Source organism: Rutidosis leptorrhynchoides, chromosome 8 (genome assembly GCF_046630445.1).
Source record: "Rutidosis leptorrhynchoides isolate AG116_Rl617_1_P2 chromosome 8, CSIRO_AGI_Rlap_v1, whole genome shotgun sequence".
Lineage (NCBI taxonomy): Eukaryota > Viridiplantae > Streptophyta > Magnoliopsida > Asterales > Asteraceae > Rutidosis > Rutidosis leptorrhynchoides.
The window spans coordinates 99,370,115-99,385,789 of record NC_092340.1 but is presented as its reverse complement, the minus strand read 5'-3'; the positions used below and the strand labels follow the sequence as shown (position 1 = coordinate 99,385,789).

Here is a 15,675-nt window from a genome sequence, read left to right as displayed (position 1 = left end):
AAGCAGACATGATTGGGATCATTGGAAAGGAGCAATACGAGCTGAATTTGAATCGCTCAATAAAAGAAAAGTTTTCGGATCTATCATTCTCACACCTAAAGATGTGAAACCTGTGGGATATAGATGAGTTATTGTGCGAAAAAGAAATGAGAAAAATGAAGTTACAAGGTATAAAGCTAGACTTGTAGCTCAAGGTTTTTCCCAAAGACCAAGAATTGATTATGAGGAAACTTATTCTCCTGTTATGGATGCAATTACTTTTAGATACTTAATCAGCCTGGCAGTTTCTAAAAATTTAGAAATGCATCTCATGGATGTTGTGACTGCTTATCTATATAGATCACTTAATAGATATATATATATATATATATATATATATATATATATATATATATATATATATATATATATATATATATATATATATATATATATATATATGAAGATACCTGAAGGATTTAAGGTATCAGAAGCAACCAATGCAAAACCCAAAAAAATGTACTCAATCAAGTTACAAAGGTCTTTATATGGGTTGAAACAATCGGGTCACATGTGGTATAGACGATTACGTGATTACTTGATAAGCAAAGGGTATACCAATAATCTTATTTGCTCATGTGTATTCATTAAGAAAACAACATCTGAATATGTGATCATAGCCGTTTATGTAGATGATCTTAACATCATAGGTACAAATAAAGAGATCCATGAAGCCATTCAACTTCTAAAGAAAGAATTTGAAATGAAAGATCTCGTAAAAACCAAGTATTGCCTTGGTTTGCAGATTGAGCATATGCCTAATGGTTTACTTGTACATCAAACAACTTATACGGAAAAGATTTTAAAACGTTTCAATATGGACAATGCAAAACCATTAAGAACTCCTATGGTTGTTAGGTCACTTAATGTTGACACTGATCCATTTCGTCCCTGTGAAGATCATGAAGATATCCTGGGACCAGAAGTATCATATCTTAGTGCAATTGGAACTCTTATGTATCTTACAAATTGTACAAGACCTGACATTTCTTTTGCAGTTAATTTGTTGGCAAGATTCAGCTCAGCTCCTACCAAAAGACATTGGAATGGGATCAAACACATTTTTCAATACCTTCGAGGAACTAATGATTTAGGATTATTTTATTCTAACGAATCAAAACAAGATTTAGTTGGTTATGCAGATGCAGGTTACTTATCTGATCCACATAAAGCTAAATCTCAAAATGGATATGTATTCCTAAATGGAGGTACTGCAATATCATGGCGTTCTCAAAAACAAACACTTGTTGCAACAACATCTAATCATGCCGAAGTGATTGCATTACATGAAGCTACTCGGGAATATTTTTGGTTGAGATCAATGACACAACTCATTACTGATTCTTGTGGACTAGAACGTGATAAAAGTCCAACAACTATCTATGAAGATAATGTAGCTTGCATAGCACAGATGAAAGAAGGGTATATCAAAAGTGACCGAACAAAACATATACCTCATAGATTCTTCTCATACACTCAAAATCTCATTAAGGGCAACCAGATTGAAATGAGATATGTTCAATCCAGCAAAAACTCTGCTGATCTTTTCACGAAAGCACTTCCAACTGCTATTTTCAGAACACACATTCACAATATTGGCATGAGGCATGTTCAAAAGATGTAACAGCTGAGGCGATGCCTACTTGAAGGGGAGTCAACTCTATACTGCAATCTTTTTCCCTTAGCTAAAGTTTTTTTTCTACTGGGTTTTCTTTAGCAAGGTTTTTAACGATGTAGTAACTTACCGTTGATCTCCAATAAAACAAAATTGATATCCAAGGGGGAGTGTTACGAAAATTACATGCAATGTATAGACAATTTTGTTGAACAAATATAGTCAAATATGGATGCTATATATATTAATATTCAAATATTGTACAGTAAAATTTATGTAGTATATATATGTGTGTGTGGTGCAGAGATAAGATTCATAATATAATTCTCACATATACTTTTTGATATAATATACATATTTCATATTCACTCTTTTCTTTAATTAGTATTCTATAGTCAAAAATCAGACCACTAAAAGTAGTTATAAGCCTACTGAATTATAACAATTTCCTTGTATTTTCGTACATTCATACATGTGAGAATGTTTTTGTCTAAAATCTTGGAAACTTTATTTCCTTGACTGTTTAAACACACCCTCAATTTAATATTCAAACCCTAGAACTTTTATATAGTAGCCCGTTTCATATTGTTAGTCTTCATATAGAACACTCATAATTAAAGAAATTTAATTATTATATTGTATTTTTTCTTTACTTTTTAACCCTTATTTTTACTTATATTTTTTACTTATATGTAAAAGTTAAGCGCTTAAAGAACTTTACCTTATTATTTTTTATCCATTTTGAAGTTTATTATTTTTATCCATTCGAAGTAGGGAGAGAATATATATATATATATATATATATATATATATATATATATATATATATATATATATATATATATATATATATATATATACTTGTCATCTTTCTACTATTACTAGTTTTAACAAATACACATAGTAAACTATGGGACACCAGCCAGAAAACACATCATCATCATCATCACCAACGGAGTCACAAGCACCATCAGCATTGCGATTGGATTCGCCAGTAATCTACTTGTTTGGTGGAATAAGTGCAATGCTCATGCTTATATCGTTGGCCTTGTTTATAGCTTGTTCTGAGTATAGGTACCGATCTCAGGAGACCACAAGTGACAATGTAACCAATGGTGACGACCATTCTCATAAGGCGACTCACGATGAAGCCAATAAAGTTAGCCCCAAGATTGCAGTAATTATGGCGGGAGATGAAATTCCGACTTACTTAGCTGCACCTGCTCATGTACCCAGAGACAGTGATGGTACGACCACCCAAATTTCAGACTCTTCTCACTAGATTTGTTACTGTTAGATGGTTTGCATGTCTTTTTTTTTTCTTTTTACCTTTTTTATTTTATTTGTTAGGAAAGTTTCAGGCTTACATATGTAAATAAGCGACATTACTAATTAAATTACCATAACTTTCTTGGATGGTGAAAAATCACAAACTTAAATTCCATATAAACAGTGACGAAACATTTGAAAGTATTAGTCTTCCTAAAATGTTATGTTCAAAAGGTGTACGTTTGTCAGAGACATGTATTTTATTTAAAAATCCACCAGACCTACTGTGAAAGAGTCGGATGTCAGAAAAGTACCTCCACCAGGCAGTGGCGGAACTTAAACACGACCACAGATGGGGCGGGTGTAAAAACTTATTAAAATTTTCATTGACAGCCTGGGCAAACACTAAAAATAACCTTATTTTTAGTAAAAAATAAATTTAGTGTAATTTTTAAAAAAAAAAAAAAAAAATCTAGCTGGGGCGGGCGCCCCACCCTGCTCTAGCTATCCTCCGCCCCTGCCACCAAGTCTCCGAGTGGGGATTGACCCGGCCTGCACCTATTTTATGTTCAAGCTTCCACATCAGCTTCAAAGGTATCGAGTACCACTGAGCCATTGCTACATTGGTGTCTTCCTCATATGTTGCTAGTTTTGTTGGTAGGTACAACCTCTTTTTTATAACTTTTTACTAATTGTGAGACATTACCTAAGGGTGGGGAATGGTGATAAGTAATTAACCGGAAAATATGGCCGGAATGAACATATTTTGATCCGAACAGCCATGCAGCTGAGACTGTGTTGAAAAGTATAGGAAAATAACAAGTGTAAATTAATGTAGGTAAAGTAGTATATCAATGACGGTGAGGATCAGCTTTTTCTTGCATGCAGCAACAATAGTAATGAATACATTTTTCTACATTGGATAAGTACTAATATGAGATGTCATCCTTTTACACTTGGCAATTGGCATGATCTATCGTGTACCTACATTTTCTAAAAGCATTCAGTTTTGGGTTTTACAGACCAACAAAAGGGTAAAAGGTAGAAGGTTTTCCCTGTTCGGGCTACCCGGGAGGGCGAGTAATCTGACCTCATACTCTGATGTACGCAGCACAGCAGGATTACTCCATGTCTGTTTCCAAGAATCACCTCATGTGTAGTTCTTTTTATCTTTTATAAAAACTGATTTGACTCGTAGTTAACAAGAATCACCTCAAGATGAATTAGTGCTTAGCGTTCTAATATCCATACACGAAGTCAAAAGTTCAAACCACATTAGAAGCAAATGTTGGGGTTTGCAAGGAAAATGGCCATAAACAGTCATGGGATAACCCGATTACGCTGGGATAAACCCGATTAAGCTGCATATAATCAAGTAAAAGTATTCACCTCGGGTAACCTCAATTAGGAAAATCACATTCATGATCAATTTATATTTCTAACCATTCTAAGATAGCCGAGTTGTTGTATAATATTGTCACAAGAAGTCTCAAGTTCAAACCTCAATAACTAAATATTTTGGTGTGGTTAGGGAAAGGGTCAGAAACAATCGCTGGATAACTTGGTTAGACCGTGTAGTAGCGTATATTAGTTACTGTACTACTTTGAAGTAGTAGTACTTGTGTCAAAACGTGTATATATGGCAGGGACACGCTAACCCTGTGTGCCGTAGCACCCACCAATCCCACCCCGAAAGAGACCTGTGCCGGAAAAGTACCTCCTCCCAGTACCCACAGTGGCGGCAAGAGTACTTCAGTTTGGTTAGAGCATGCAAATATTGTTCATAATGAAATAATATTTCAGTTTAGTTAATGACTTTTTATATTATATATAGAGTAAAAAATATACAGTAATATAATATATAATAGTCATATACTATAAAAATTTAAATTTTTCTTGAAACTTCAAAGACACACGTACTGTCCCTTAGTTCAAGTGACTACGTTTATTCAAGATATGACAACTGAAATTGTTAGGTAAAGTACTGTTGATCAAGTTTCAAAGCCTACTGATTCCATCACCTACTAGATCAAATAATATTATTAAGGTAACATCTACTGCAACACAACACAACACAGCACAGCTCTGATCCAACATATTAAACAAGCAGCTCACAATTATCCAAAACAGACAAATCAAAAACATTTATTGGATGAGCATAAATAAATAAGATTTATTATAATTTCAATTTCCAAATGATGAATACAGAGATCACCTGGAGAATCTTAATTTTTTTTATAGCTTTGCGAGTTTGAACCACTCGGTGTGAAACGAACCCTCCATATCAATCCTTTCGTACGTGTGTGCACCAAAGTAGTCGCGTTGAGCTTGCACCAAATTAGCCGGTACCCTCTCTCTACGATAAGTATCGAAATAAGCAAGACTTGAAGACATACCAGGTGTACTAATACCCGAGTTAATAGCCAAACATACAACCCTTCTCCAAGCCGATTGCCTTTCCACCATTTCTTTTGCAAACTCAGGGTCCACAAGTAGGTTAGCCAGTTCTGAATTCCTATCATAAGCTTTTTTAATCCGGTCCAAAAATATGGCTCGAATAATGCACCCACCTTTCCAGATCCTAGCCAACTCACCAAGTTTCAAACCCCACCCCTTTTCAATGCTTTTCGCACGTATCAAGTTCATCCCCTGTGCATAACTACAAATCTTGGATGCATATAACGCTTGTCTTACATCGTTAATCAGTTTCTCTTTGTCCACATTTTGATCTGCTAAAATATCATCAAACCCGCCCGCTTTGAAAACTTTGGCAGCTTCTACACGTTCATCCTTTAACCCACTAAGAAAACGTGAATCTAAAGATGCTGCAATGGTGGGGGCCGCAATTGACAGGTCAGCAGCTTGTTGAACCGTCCATTTGCCAGTACCTTTCATCCCGGTTTTATCTAACACTTTATCGACTAGATAACCGTCTGCCTTATCATCCTTAATCCCAAAAATATCAGCAGTAATTTCAATTAAGAAACTTTGAAGTTCACCTTTGTTCCATTCTGAAAATACTTCATGCAGTTCATCATTTGAAAGCTTTCCGACAGATTTTAACACGTCGTAAGCCTCTGAGATCAACTGCATGTCACCATACTCGATACCGTTGTGGACCATCTTGACGAAATTGCCTGAACCACCTTCACCGATATACGTCACACACGGGCCACTGTCGGGTACTTGAGCGGCTACCTTGAGAACAATGTCCTCAATGTATTGGTACGCCTCAAGGGACCCACCGGGCATCATAGACGGTCCGTTTCGCGCACCTTCTTCACCACCAGACACACCCATACCAAGATATAAAAGACCTAATTCCGCCATGGCTTTTTCTCGTCTTTCAGTGTTTTCGTACCACTCGTTGCCACCATCGATGATGCAATCACCTTTTTCCATATATTGAGACAGAGTTTTAATAGTCTGGTCAACAGGTGCACCAGCCTTGACAAGCATGATAATACAACGAGGTTTCTGGATTGATTTAACGAATGATTCTGGATCGTGAAAGCCAAAAAGTGGAAGATTCCCTTCCTTTTGAGCTCGTTCAACGGTTTCGTCAACTTTAATAGTACTACGGTTGTAAACCGAAATAGGAAACCCTTTTTCAGCAATGTTGAGGGCCAGGTTTTGACCCATAACAGCAAGACCAGCAAGGCCTATTCTTGTTAGCTTCTGTTCAGCCATAATTTTATCTGTAAACACATATCAATTGAGACTGTTAACAAAAATGTTACCCTTTCACGCATAAAATAACTTATATCTGTTTCATGTTCGTGTAATTCGTGTATTTTTCAAGCTGCTTGGTTACTGGTGCACGCAGTTGCCTTATTCTGTTTTGGGTAGTTTGCGCTATATGCTTGCTGCTATCCATCCTTGTATCGTTTTTTGTATAATATATATTGCCTTTAAAAAACAAAAAATTATAGAGTGGAACAGATAAAATTAACTGTCTAAAATCATGCAGTTTGCAGATATTTGAAGATATTTCCATGCCATTAACTGGTCTTTCAACTCAATAAGGGTACAAATTAGTAGTTCTAGATACTGAAAAGATTCACAAATAAAAATTCTTAGCCCAACACAAAATCCTTCATTTTAGATTAAATATTTTGAACAAGTGCATCATGTCATTTAACCTCCTTTACCAAGTAATACAAGTATAGAACATAACACTTGTATATAATATTGATCCGCAAATGTAAGCATTACTATAAAAGTATTTGTTAAAGTCACACGTTCCTTGCAAGAGGTCTCAGGTTCGAATCTTGTCTAGGACGAATATTTAGGGGTGGCCAGGGATGGATTGGAAACAGCCGGGGGTAATCCTGTTGGGCTTCGTACATCAGAGTATGGGGTCGGATTACTCGCCCTCCCGAGTAGCCCGAATAGGGAAAAACCTTCTACCATGATTCATATATTTACGTATACATACACATCCTCAGAACTTGCTACTCATAACAAGTTTGAACTTGCTACTCATAACAAGTTTTATAATCAAAAGTTATTACCACGGTATTTATTAGGGGCATGCAGATATTTATAAATTGATAAAGAAATTGATTTCCAGTTTACATCATCAGTAATTCAATTCACTAATCTACCTTAATAATAAGATCAGCCGAAGATCGATCTTCGGTGACTTCAACAGCAATTCACAATCAAAACAGTTCGGTTTGGCTATTATAAGCTAATCCACACCAATCAAGTTTTATACAAGCTTCATTAGAGAGTTTGACCTAATAATATTTTTATAAATATTAACCAGATGCATAATCATCAATTAAAATGCGGCGATCGGAATACATGTCTGCTGAAGTATCATGAGCTTCCACTGCTGCTTTACAGACAGCCACGGCTCACATATATTCTGATCACCGGTTGCAGGTAGCAAGCAAACCTTAAATTAACCTTTATTACGTTTAATAACAATAAATTCATTCATTTTACACCAAATGAAATGAAATATATTAAAGAAATCGAGAGCTAACAATCAAATCAAATCAAATCAAACAAATTTTACGTTTTGAAAGCGTAGTGATACAGCTCACGATCGATCTATCTATCTATACATACATCACTCATATACGTACACATAAAAGATAAAGGAACTGATCGAATTAACGTTTAGCAATCAGATAAAATGATAAATGTCAAAAAAACGAAACAGGAATAGAAATAAAAATTGGTACCTTCTAGAAATCGATGTGAAAACTGTTTACAGGAAATAGAAAATGGAGAGGACGTGAAATTGGGGAAAATAGAAGAGAATTTAAAGAGATTATTATAAGAGGGCGGCTTTAAATCGAGTCAATTTTGACCACCTTGTTTTGTTGTCGTTGGCGAATGGTATGGTAATGGTGGTGGTGGTTATTTATCAGATTCATAAAATATATTTCCGTTTACACCCCTTTATTTTGGTTTATGTACGATTCAACCCCCTAATCTTTTTGGCCTTTTATGAAAAAAGTTGCTGACACATTTTTAAAAAGAGCACATTTATACCTACCCCATGATTTGAACTTTTTTTTTTTTTTTTAACAGCGATTGGGATAACTTGAGGGGGACTAAACCATCCGCTGCGATCATTTTCCGTTTCGACTATGCTGATGCAGCGATAATAACCCCGCCCCCATCGTTGCCCGGGAGGAAACCTTGAAACCGATCCAATGGCACGGCCAACTTGACAAGAATTTCAGTAGTGGGAAATCTCTATTCTAGAAAGGAGAGGGGGATGAGTTTTTCTTTTTGTTGATGGAGAAATATTTTTCTACACGTGGGTGTGGAGAAACGAATTCTTTCATATTCTCTTAGGTTTTCCGGCAGCTTTCTCATTCAGTTCTTCTACTTGAGTAAGTACTATCGGGCTTGGAATTTTATTTTTCTCTTTTTTAAGGATATGCGAGATCGGGTGTTGTTGTAATCCTAATAAGAATTTAGAAGAAATGTAAACGTGTATTGTAACTTTACTGTAATCACAGTTTTTCTCAAAGAATAATAAGTGGATAGATGTCGACATGTTGTAGCATCATTAATATTTGTCAGGTATATATTTAAATGTTTATTTCAGATTAAGGATAGTATAAAGTATTTAATATTAATGTATATATGTTTTAATATACAATTCCGTACCTATTGGGCTATTGTCCTTATGTTTAATGATAACTTTAAGATGGTTATTTATGAAACATTGGACTAGCTTCCATCCGTGTGAGTTTGTGACAGTTGAGAAATGCATAATGATGTACATCTAAAACTAAAATGCCCTAAAAACACATTAATAATGAGTAATTTTAGGCTTACATAAATTCTAGCCCTCTTAACTAAATGGTGGTGGAAATTCCTTTCAAACAAGGAGGCATTTTGGGTAAAAGTCATTAAAAGTATCTATGGGTCTAACGGTGGGCTAGAATGTATCTCTCCTAATTCTACAAACCTCAAAAGATTTTCTGGCACTACATGGTCCAATATTATCAATGTCAAACACACCCTAACCAAGTTAGGGTGTGATATTACTAACGAGTTTGTTAAGTCTATTGGTTCAGGAACAGATACTTTGTTTTGGCATGACAAATGGATTGGTGATACCGTTTTAAAGCAAGCCTTTCCAAGGCTATTCAGGCTCGACTCAAACAACATGGCGCTAGTTTCGGACAGGCTACAATGGACTGGTTCAGAGGGACGTGTTCAGTTTTTTTGGCAATGGTCGACTCTTCCAAGATGGCGTTTATTGTCCGATCTCCAACAGCTCGAAAGTAGGCTATCTGCTTCTAAATGCTCGGGAAAAAGCGAAGACATCTGGATATGGAAACCGTGTAACTCTGGCATTTATACCACGAAGTCATTGATTGAGTTATTAACCTCTTCCGTTGCATCACATGTCAGACCTACGATCAGAAACAATCTAATCCCACAAAAAGTGGGTATTCTCATATGGCGTGCTTCCCAGAACAAATTACCTGTACGATCCGAATTAGATCGTCGGGGAATTGATCTGGATTCCGTTAGATGCCCGGTTTGCGACGATGACATTGAATCCATAAACCACTCTTTCATCCTTTGCAAAACGGCCTTTGACATTTGGGATAGAATTTTCAAATGGTGGAATCTTAACATGAATATTTTCGCGGATACAGCTGAGCTCTCAAAGGGTTCGAACTCACAAATCCAAACGGCAACCGGTGCTTCCATTTGGCAAGCTGTAGTTTGGGTTACCAGCTATTATATCTGGAAAAATAGAAACGATCACGTGTTTAATAATTCCAGATTCTGCATCGCTAAACTAGTATCCGAAATCCAAATCAAATCCTTTGAATGGATTTCCTCAAGACTAAAAAATGGGTGCTTAGATTGGCATAATTGGCTAACAAATCCGAGAAAATTCGATGTCAACCCTTCATCAAAAGAAGGTATCGGTTAATACTACAGGGTTTTTTCATCCTCTCTCGCAGGTGGACTCTTGGTTAGTACCTAAATGGTGTCGGCTATTAATTGCTTTGTCGCTAAGAAAGTTTAGTACTGTAATTATAATCGGCCCAGCTTAATTTAAGTGAGGAAAAGCCGAGAGTTAGCCTGTGAGTTGAGGATTTTTCCCTGTGTCTTTGTTAGTGATTACCTCTTAGATCGGTAGGATTTATAGTATACTTGTATAGGCTCTCTCATGTTTGTTCGAGTTTTACGGCCTTTGGCCCCCCTTGTACTTCTTGTCATTAATAAAATCTTGTTGATCTTTCAAAAAAAAATAAGATTAGGAGAGATAAATTAGACCACTAACATGAAGACAAGTCATTTTGTATACATATTTTTTCATATAAGAAAAATCTTTTGTAAACAAAGGAACTCCCATAATAATAATAAATAATAATAAATAATAAGTTGACATTATTTGTGGGTAAAAAAACTTTTCCATTTCGAGGGATGAGAGAAGATTTCCAATGAGTTGGTTAGATAAAGTAGACGGAAAAAGTAATTGTAGTGAAGATTAAGGGGCAAAGTGATGCTTTGAATTATAAAGGGGCTAAAGAGCATGGAACATATATACGCTGTTTCGTTGGTGTTTTGGCAGATGTCGACCTAATTCAAACTACAAAATATATATTTTTTAATTTTTTTGTAATTTTAAAGAAAATTTTAAAGAAAAAAATAATAAAAATAAAAACTTGGATGTTGAACTTTGTTGGAACAAATTGTGACATTGTGGAGTTGACTGAATTTGTATGATATGACTGAGTATTTGGACGTGTGAATAAAACATGGAGAAGTGGAATAATGATGCAAGAAAACGTGGAGAAGTGGAATAATGATGCAAGATTTTATCTGTGTTTAGTTTAAATAGATGAATTATGTAATTTGTTTTTAATTCAATTCTTGTACTGTTTTCATTCAAGAAATACAACAGAAAATTGCTCCAATCCTTATTTTTCTCATCGATATATTTTTGGTTTCTTTGTATTATATCCATCAATTGGTATCCAGAGCTAACCTGGTTGTATGCCAAAATACATAAAAACTAAAGATATGCCGATCGTAGCTCATACAGCAAAAGAAGGTTCCGTTTCATTCCAATGTCCAATTTTAACATCAATAAATTATACAACCTGGGCAATTCGCATGGAAGCCATTCTCGACGCTCATGGGTTATGGGAGTCGGTAGATGTAACAACCCTCACTTTTCGACTTCTAAATTACTGAATTAACCCTAGGGTTATATGTCTGACTATATGTATTAAGGGTTGTTATATACAATTAAATATTGACCGAATAGTAATTTTTAGTCAACAATGTACGCTTAAATAAATAATATATTATTAATTTATATAATTTGACATAATTTAACTAAGTATATAAACTTTGTATCACTTTTATTATTTAGTTAATGTATTATATATTTAACTATATAATAAATTCAATTATATATAAATGTAATAATATTTACAAACTTACTAAAACTATAGTTTAATAATTAAAATCATAATTATTATTAAAAATACAAAATAAAGAATTATTTATTATTTTTATGCAAAATTTGTATTTATTAATTAAATAAAATAAAAATAAAAAAAATAAAAATAAAATATTATTGACAAATATTCTTGTAAAAACATTAAATAAATTTGTTTATTTACATAAAAAAAATCCTTAAAATAAATAAAAAATAAATAAATAAATAAATTACTTTTTAATTAAAAATTTTAATGGAAAAACTACTTTTATTATTTTATTTTGTGCATTATCCCATGACCTAACATTTAATACTTTTAAATTTTAAAATCCCATTAAGAATTAAATATTTCTTTTTCTTTTAATTATTTTGTTCTTTTTACCTAATTTTTTCAAGTATAAATACCCCTCATTTCTCATTCAAACTCACACTAAAATTTCTCTCATTCTCTCTTTGAAGAATTACTACTAGTAAGTATTCTTTTCTTACTTTTTATTTTTTTTACTTTTCACTTTTCACTTTTTACTTTTTACTTTTTACTTCGGTTATTATTTTTACCGAAATATGTAAATAATGTTATAAATTATATGCAATTAAAAATAAAATAAATAACATGTATACACTATTACTATTACTAGCACCTATAACCTACTACTTATATTGTAACATAAAAACATTTTGGGATATGTATTAGAGATGTATAGATCTTCGAACTTTCTTGACGAATGGTTTCTATGAGATTCTAGGCAGAGGGTTTGGATTTCCGATTTAAAGGGTCCTATGGCTCAAGCCCCTAGATCTAAATTAGCCATTCGAAGGGAAATGGGTGATTGGAAGCTTATCTAATACGACAAGTATCCTAAAATGGAAAACACTGATAAAAGTAGAAACTCTCTAGTCATAGAAACTTAGTAAAATAAGAAACTTTCTAAAAATGGAAACTTTATAAAAATAGTAACTTACTAGGAATAGAAACTTAGTAAAACAAACTATACTTAAACACATACTTAAACTTAAACATGGGCAAAACACTTAACTACTCTTAAACGTCAATAGGTTGACTTTCCTGCTCACTCGTTCAACTCTTTATTCCGAGGAATAACACTCTCACTACTTACTAAGGTGAATTCATAGCCCCTCTTTATTGCTAGCAAACTTACTTACTTTTACTTGGGGTGAGACACATGCTGTTTTTACTTTTTACACTTTAGACACAAGTACCAAACTGTTAAACTATGCTATACCCGGCTATGTCCGACTAAGTCCCTACAGTGATATTTTTAATTGCTGCGGCATGCTTAATTATTGGGGGTAGGCCTATCGGGAGTAACGTCCCCGACACATTTGACCAAGTCATTGTATTACTTAATAATGAAATTAAACCGACAAGGACAGACACAACTTGTCATGGGGCAAACTTGAACGTTTAGTCTAAATATCACGCATTGGCATAACTTTTTGATCCTGCGGGAGATCAACTTTACAAACTAAATCTTGTGGTCTAAAACAACGACAAACTTTTTGTTAAACCTATGAACTTCACTCAACCTTTTTGGTTGACACTTTAGCATGTTTTGTCTCAGGTGCTGTTTGATTCAAGCTCTTATACTTACTGCTTATGTGATGCTACTTGGACATAGGATCAAGAGATATCGCATTTATTACTTCTGCATGTGAACATTTACGTTATTGTTATTCCTGTCATTGTAACTACATTTCATTTTCCGCTGCGTACTCATTAAAGTTAAATTCATCATTTAGTATTGTTCTCGTTTATTATAATATGTTGGTATGTTTTGATATTAGTGACGTTCCTTCCAGACCCTATTGGGAGGACGTTACAGATTGGTATCAGAGTATAACCAGGCTGTTATAGAGAACCAGGATTGCATTTTTATGTGTGTCTTACTTGTTAGCTAGGGTGCCTTAGCAATCTAGGAAACTATAACCTTTCCTGCCTTAGAATTAAAGCACTTAGAATTGCCCCATAATCTTAACGATTATGCTTTAATAAACTTGACTTAAAGATTCTAATCAAAATATCCTTCCTAATGTTAGGATGTCTAATTATCATCAAACGACCAAAATGAATCTTTTCAAGCCAACCGAAAAAGATACTGAAAGGTCTTCCACAGAAAGACCAGTCCAAAGTCCACCTTATGGCTTTGGTGGTCCTCCCTCACCAAATTATAGCCCAAATACTACTCTAAAGTTACATGGTTCTCCTGAATACTATCCAACCCCGAGGAATAAAGACAAGAGGAAATGTTTTGAAGAAACTGGGCTGTCAAAGAAAAGATCCCGATCTCCTTTCTACGATGAAGTTGATGCCAAGTACGAGCTCATGAATCTGCGAAAAACTACCGATGACCTAATTCGCCATATTGCAAGGATCGATTTTCAAATGAAGGAAAAAGACCTAGCGATCAAGAAGCTCATGGAGGAAAATGCTGAACTAAAGAAAGAGATAAAGTTGGTGAAGTATGAAGGTGATAGAAATACCCGATGGGGGAAGCAATCTCTCTCTTGCCTAAGAAAAGATGTTGACCTTAGATTGAAGATGGAGAAAAACCGCGTGAATAATAAACTTTCTATAAGGGACCACAAGTACCATGTAATCAACAATGAAGTTTCTAACCTTTATGATAATCTCGAGTTCCTGCATGAGAAACAAAAGGCGAGGAACAAGAAAGTTGATGAGTTTATGAAGAAGGTGGAGGATGAGAAGAAGAAATATGAAGATTACTTCAATCTTAATATTTCCTAGATTATTTTTCCAATTCCTTGTCTATGCAAAGGCTAGGCCTTAAACTATTTCTATCCCCGAATCGTGTAATAAGAAGGCTTGTTTAAAGCCTTGTTCTTAATAAAATAAAGTGTTTCGTTTATATCATATTCATCTTTATTCCACTTAATTTTTTTTTTCAAACTTATGACCTATCAAGTTTATCAAACTTCTATATGTTATTGAAGATAACGGTTCGTCTACAAGCTCCTGCTACTACTTCAAACACTCACGTATCTTATGCCTTTATGCATCGGTTTGCGAACCGGAAAATATTATTGAGTTATCACAGTATACGAATTGAAATTCTTTAATCAATATCTGGTTACAAATCTCAACACGTCATACCACCATTATTACATAAATGGATGACACATCATATCTTATCATATATTATCATGTCTATAAACTTTGTCTACCACTTATCCTAAATTTCCTCCGTAAATTACGGAAATCTTTTTGCTATAAATACGTATTCAAGGAGACGAATATATCATTCGGTATTCAATACCCATTTCATATCAAACCCTATTCCAAACTTATAATATGAATTTCTCAAACTCTTCAAGCTCCCACGGCAGCGTAACCGGAACAAACGAACCAATCAGCCATCATCTATTCTGGATGAATTGGGGATGGGTTCGTAGCCGACTCAATCAATGGAGACAAGAAGAAGGTGATCCCTTCCACCAACCGAATTCACCTCTTGGCGAAGAACCTGAAGCGCTTACCGGCGAACCAGTCCGAAACACCATTTTCTCTCTTCTTTCCAGGGTATCCCGTCACGAATATATAATATCGAAGATTCTAGATCTTATTCACCCCCCTGTTCCAACCACCAATCATCCCGGAATAATAGAAGAAGTCAACGAGCTTCGCGCTCGAGTAGTGGCTCTGGAAAATCTGGTGCGAAACCTACGAACACCAGCAGCACACCAGCAGCATAACCAGCATCACCACCAGTACCATCAACATCACCACTAACAGCATCAGCTTCATCAACAACAACATTCGCATCCCCCG

The 15,675-nt window shown here is 34.7% G+C and overlaps 2 protein-coding genes across 2 annotated transcripts; one reads left to right on the top strand and one right to left on the bottom strand.

Moving 5' to 3' along the window:
* Positions 1–4,948: 4,948 nt before the first annotated feature.
* LOC139861403 (6-phosphogluconate dehydrogenase, decarboxylating 2-like) lies at positions 4,949–8,150 on the bottom strand. Its single transcript, XM_071849787.1, has 2 exons — positions 8,119–8,150; positions 4,949–6,832 (listed from the first exon to the last, which is right to left on the bottom strand). The coding sequence occupies exon 2, from the start codon at positions 6,611–6,613 to the stop codon at positions 5,159–5,161; it is 1,455 nt and encodes a 484-aa protein (XP_071705888.1). The 5' UTR covers positions 6,614–6,832; positions 8,119–8,150; the 3' UTR covers positions 4,949–5,158.
* Positions 8,151–9,563: 1,413 nt separating this feature from the next.
* Positions 9,564–10,346, top strand: LOC139863661 (uncharacterized). The gene has a single exon (XM_071852271.1). It carries the CDS (start codon positions 9,564–9,566, stop codon positions 10,344–10,346), a length of 783 nt encoding a protein of 260 aa, XP_071708372.1.
* Positions 10,347–15,675: the final 5,329 nt, after the last annotated feature.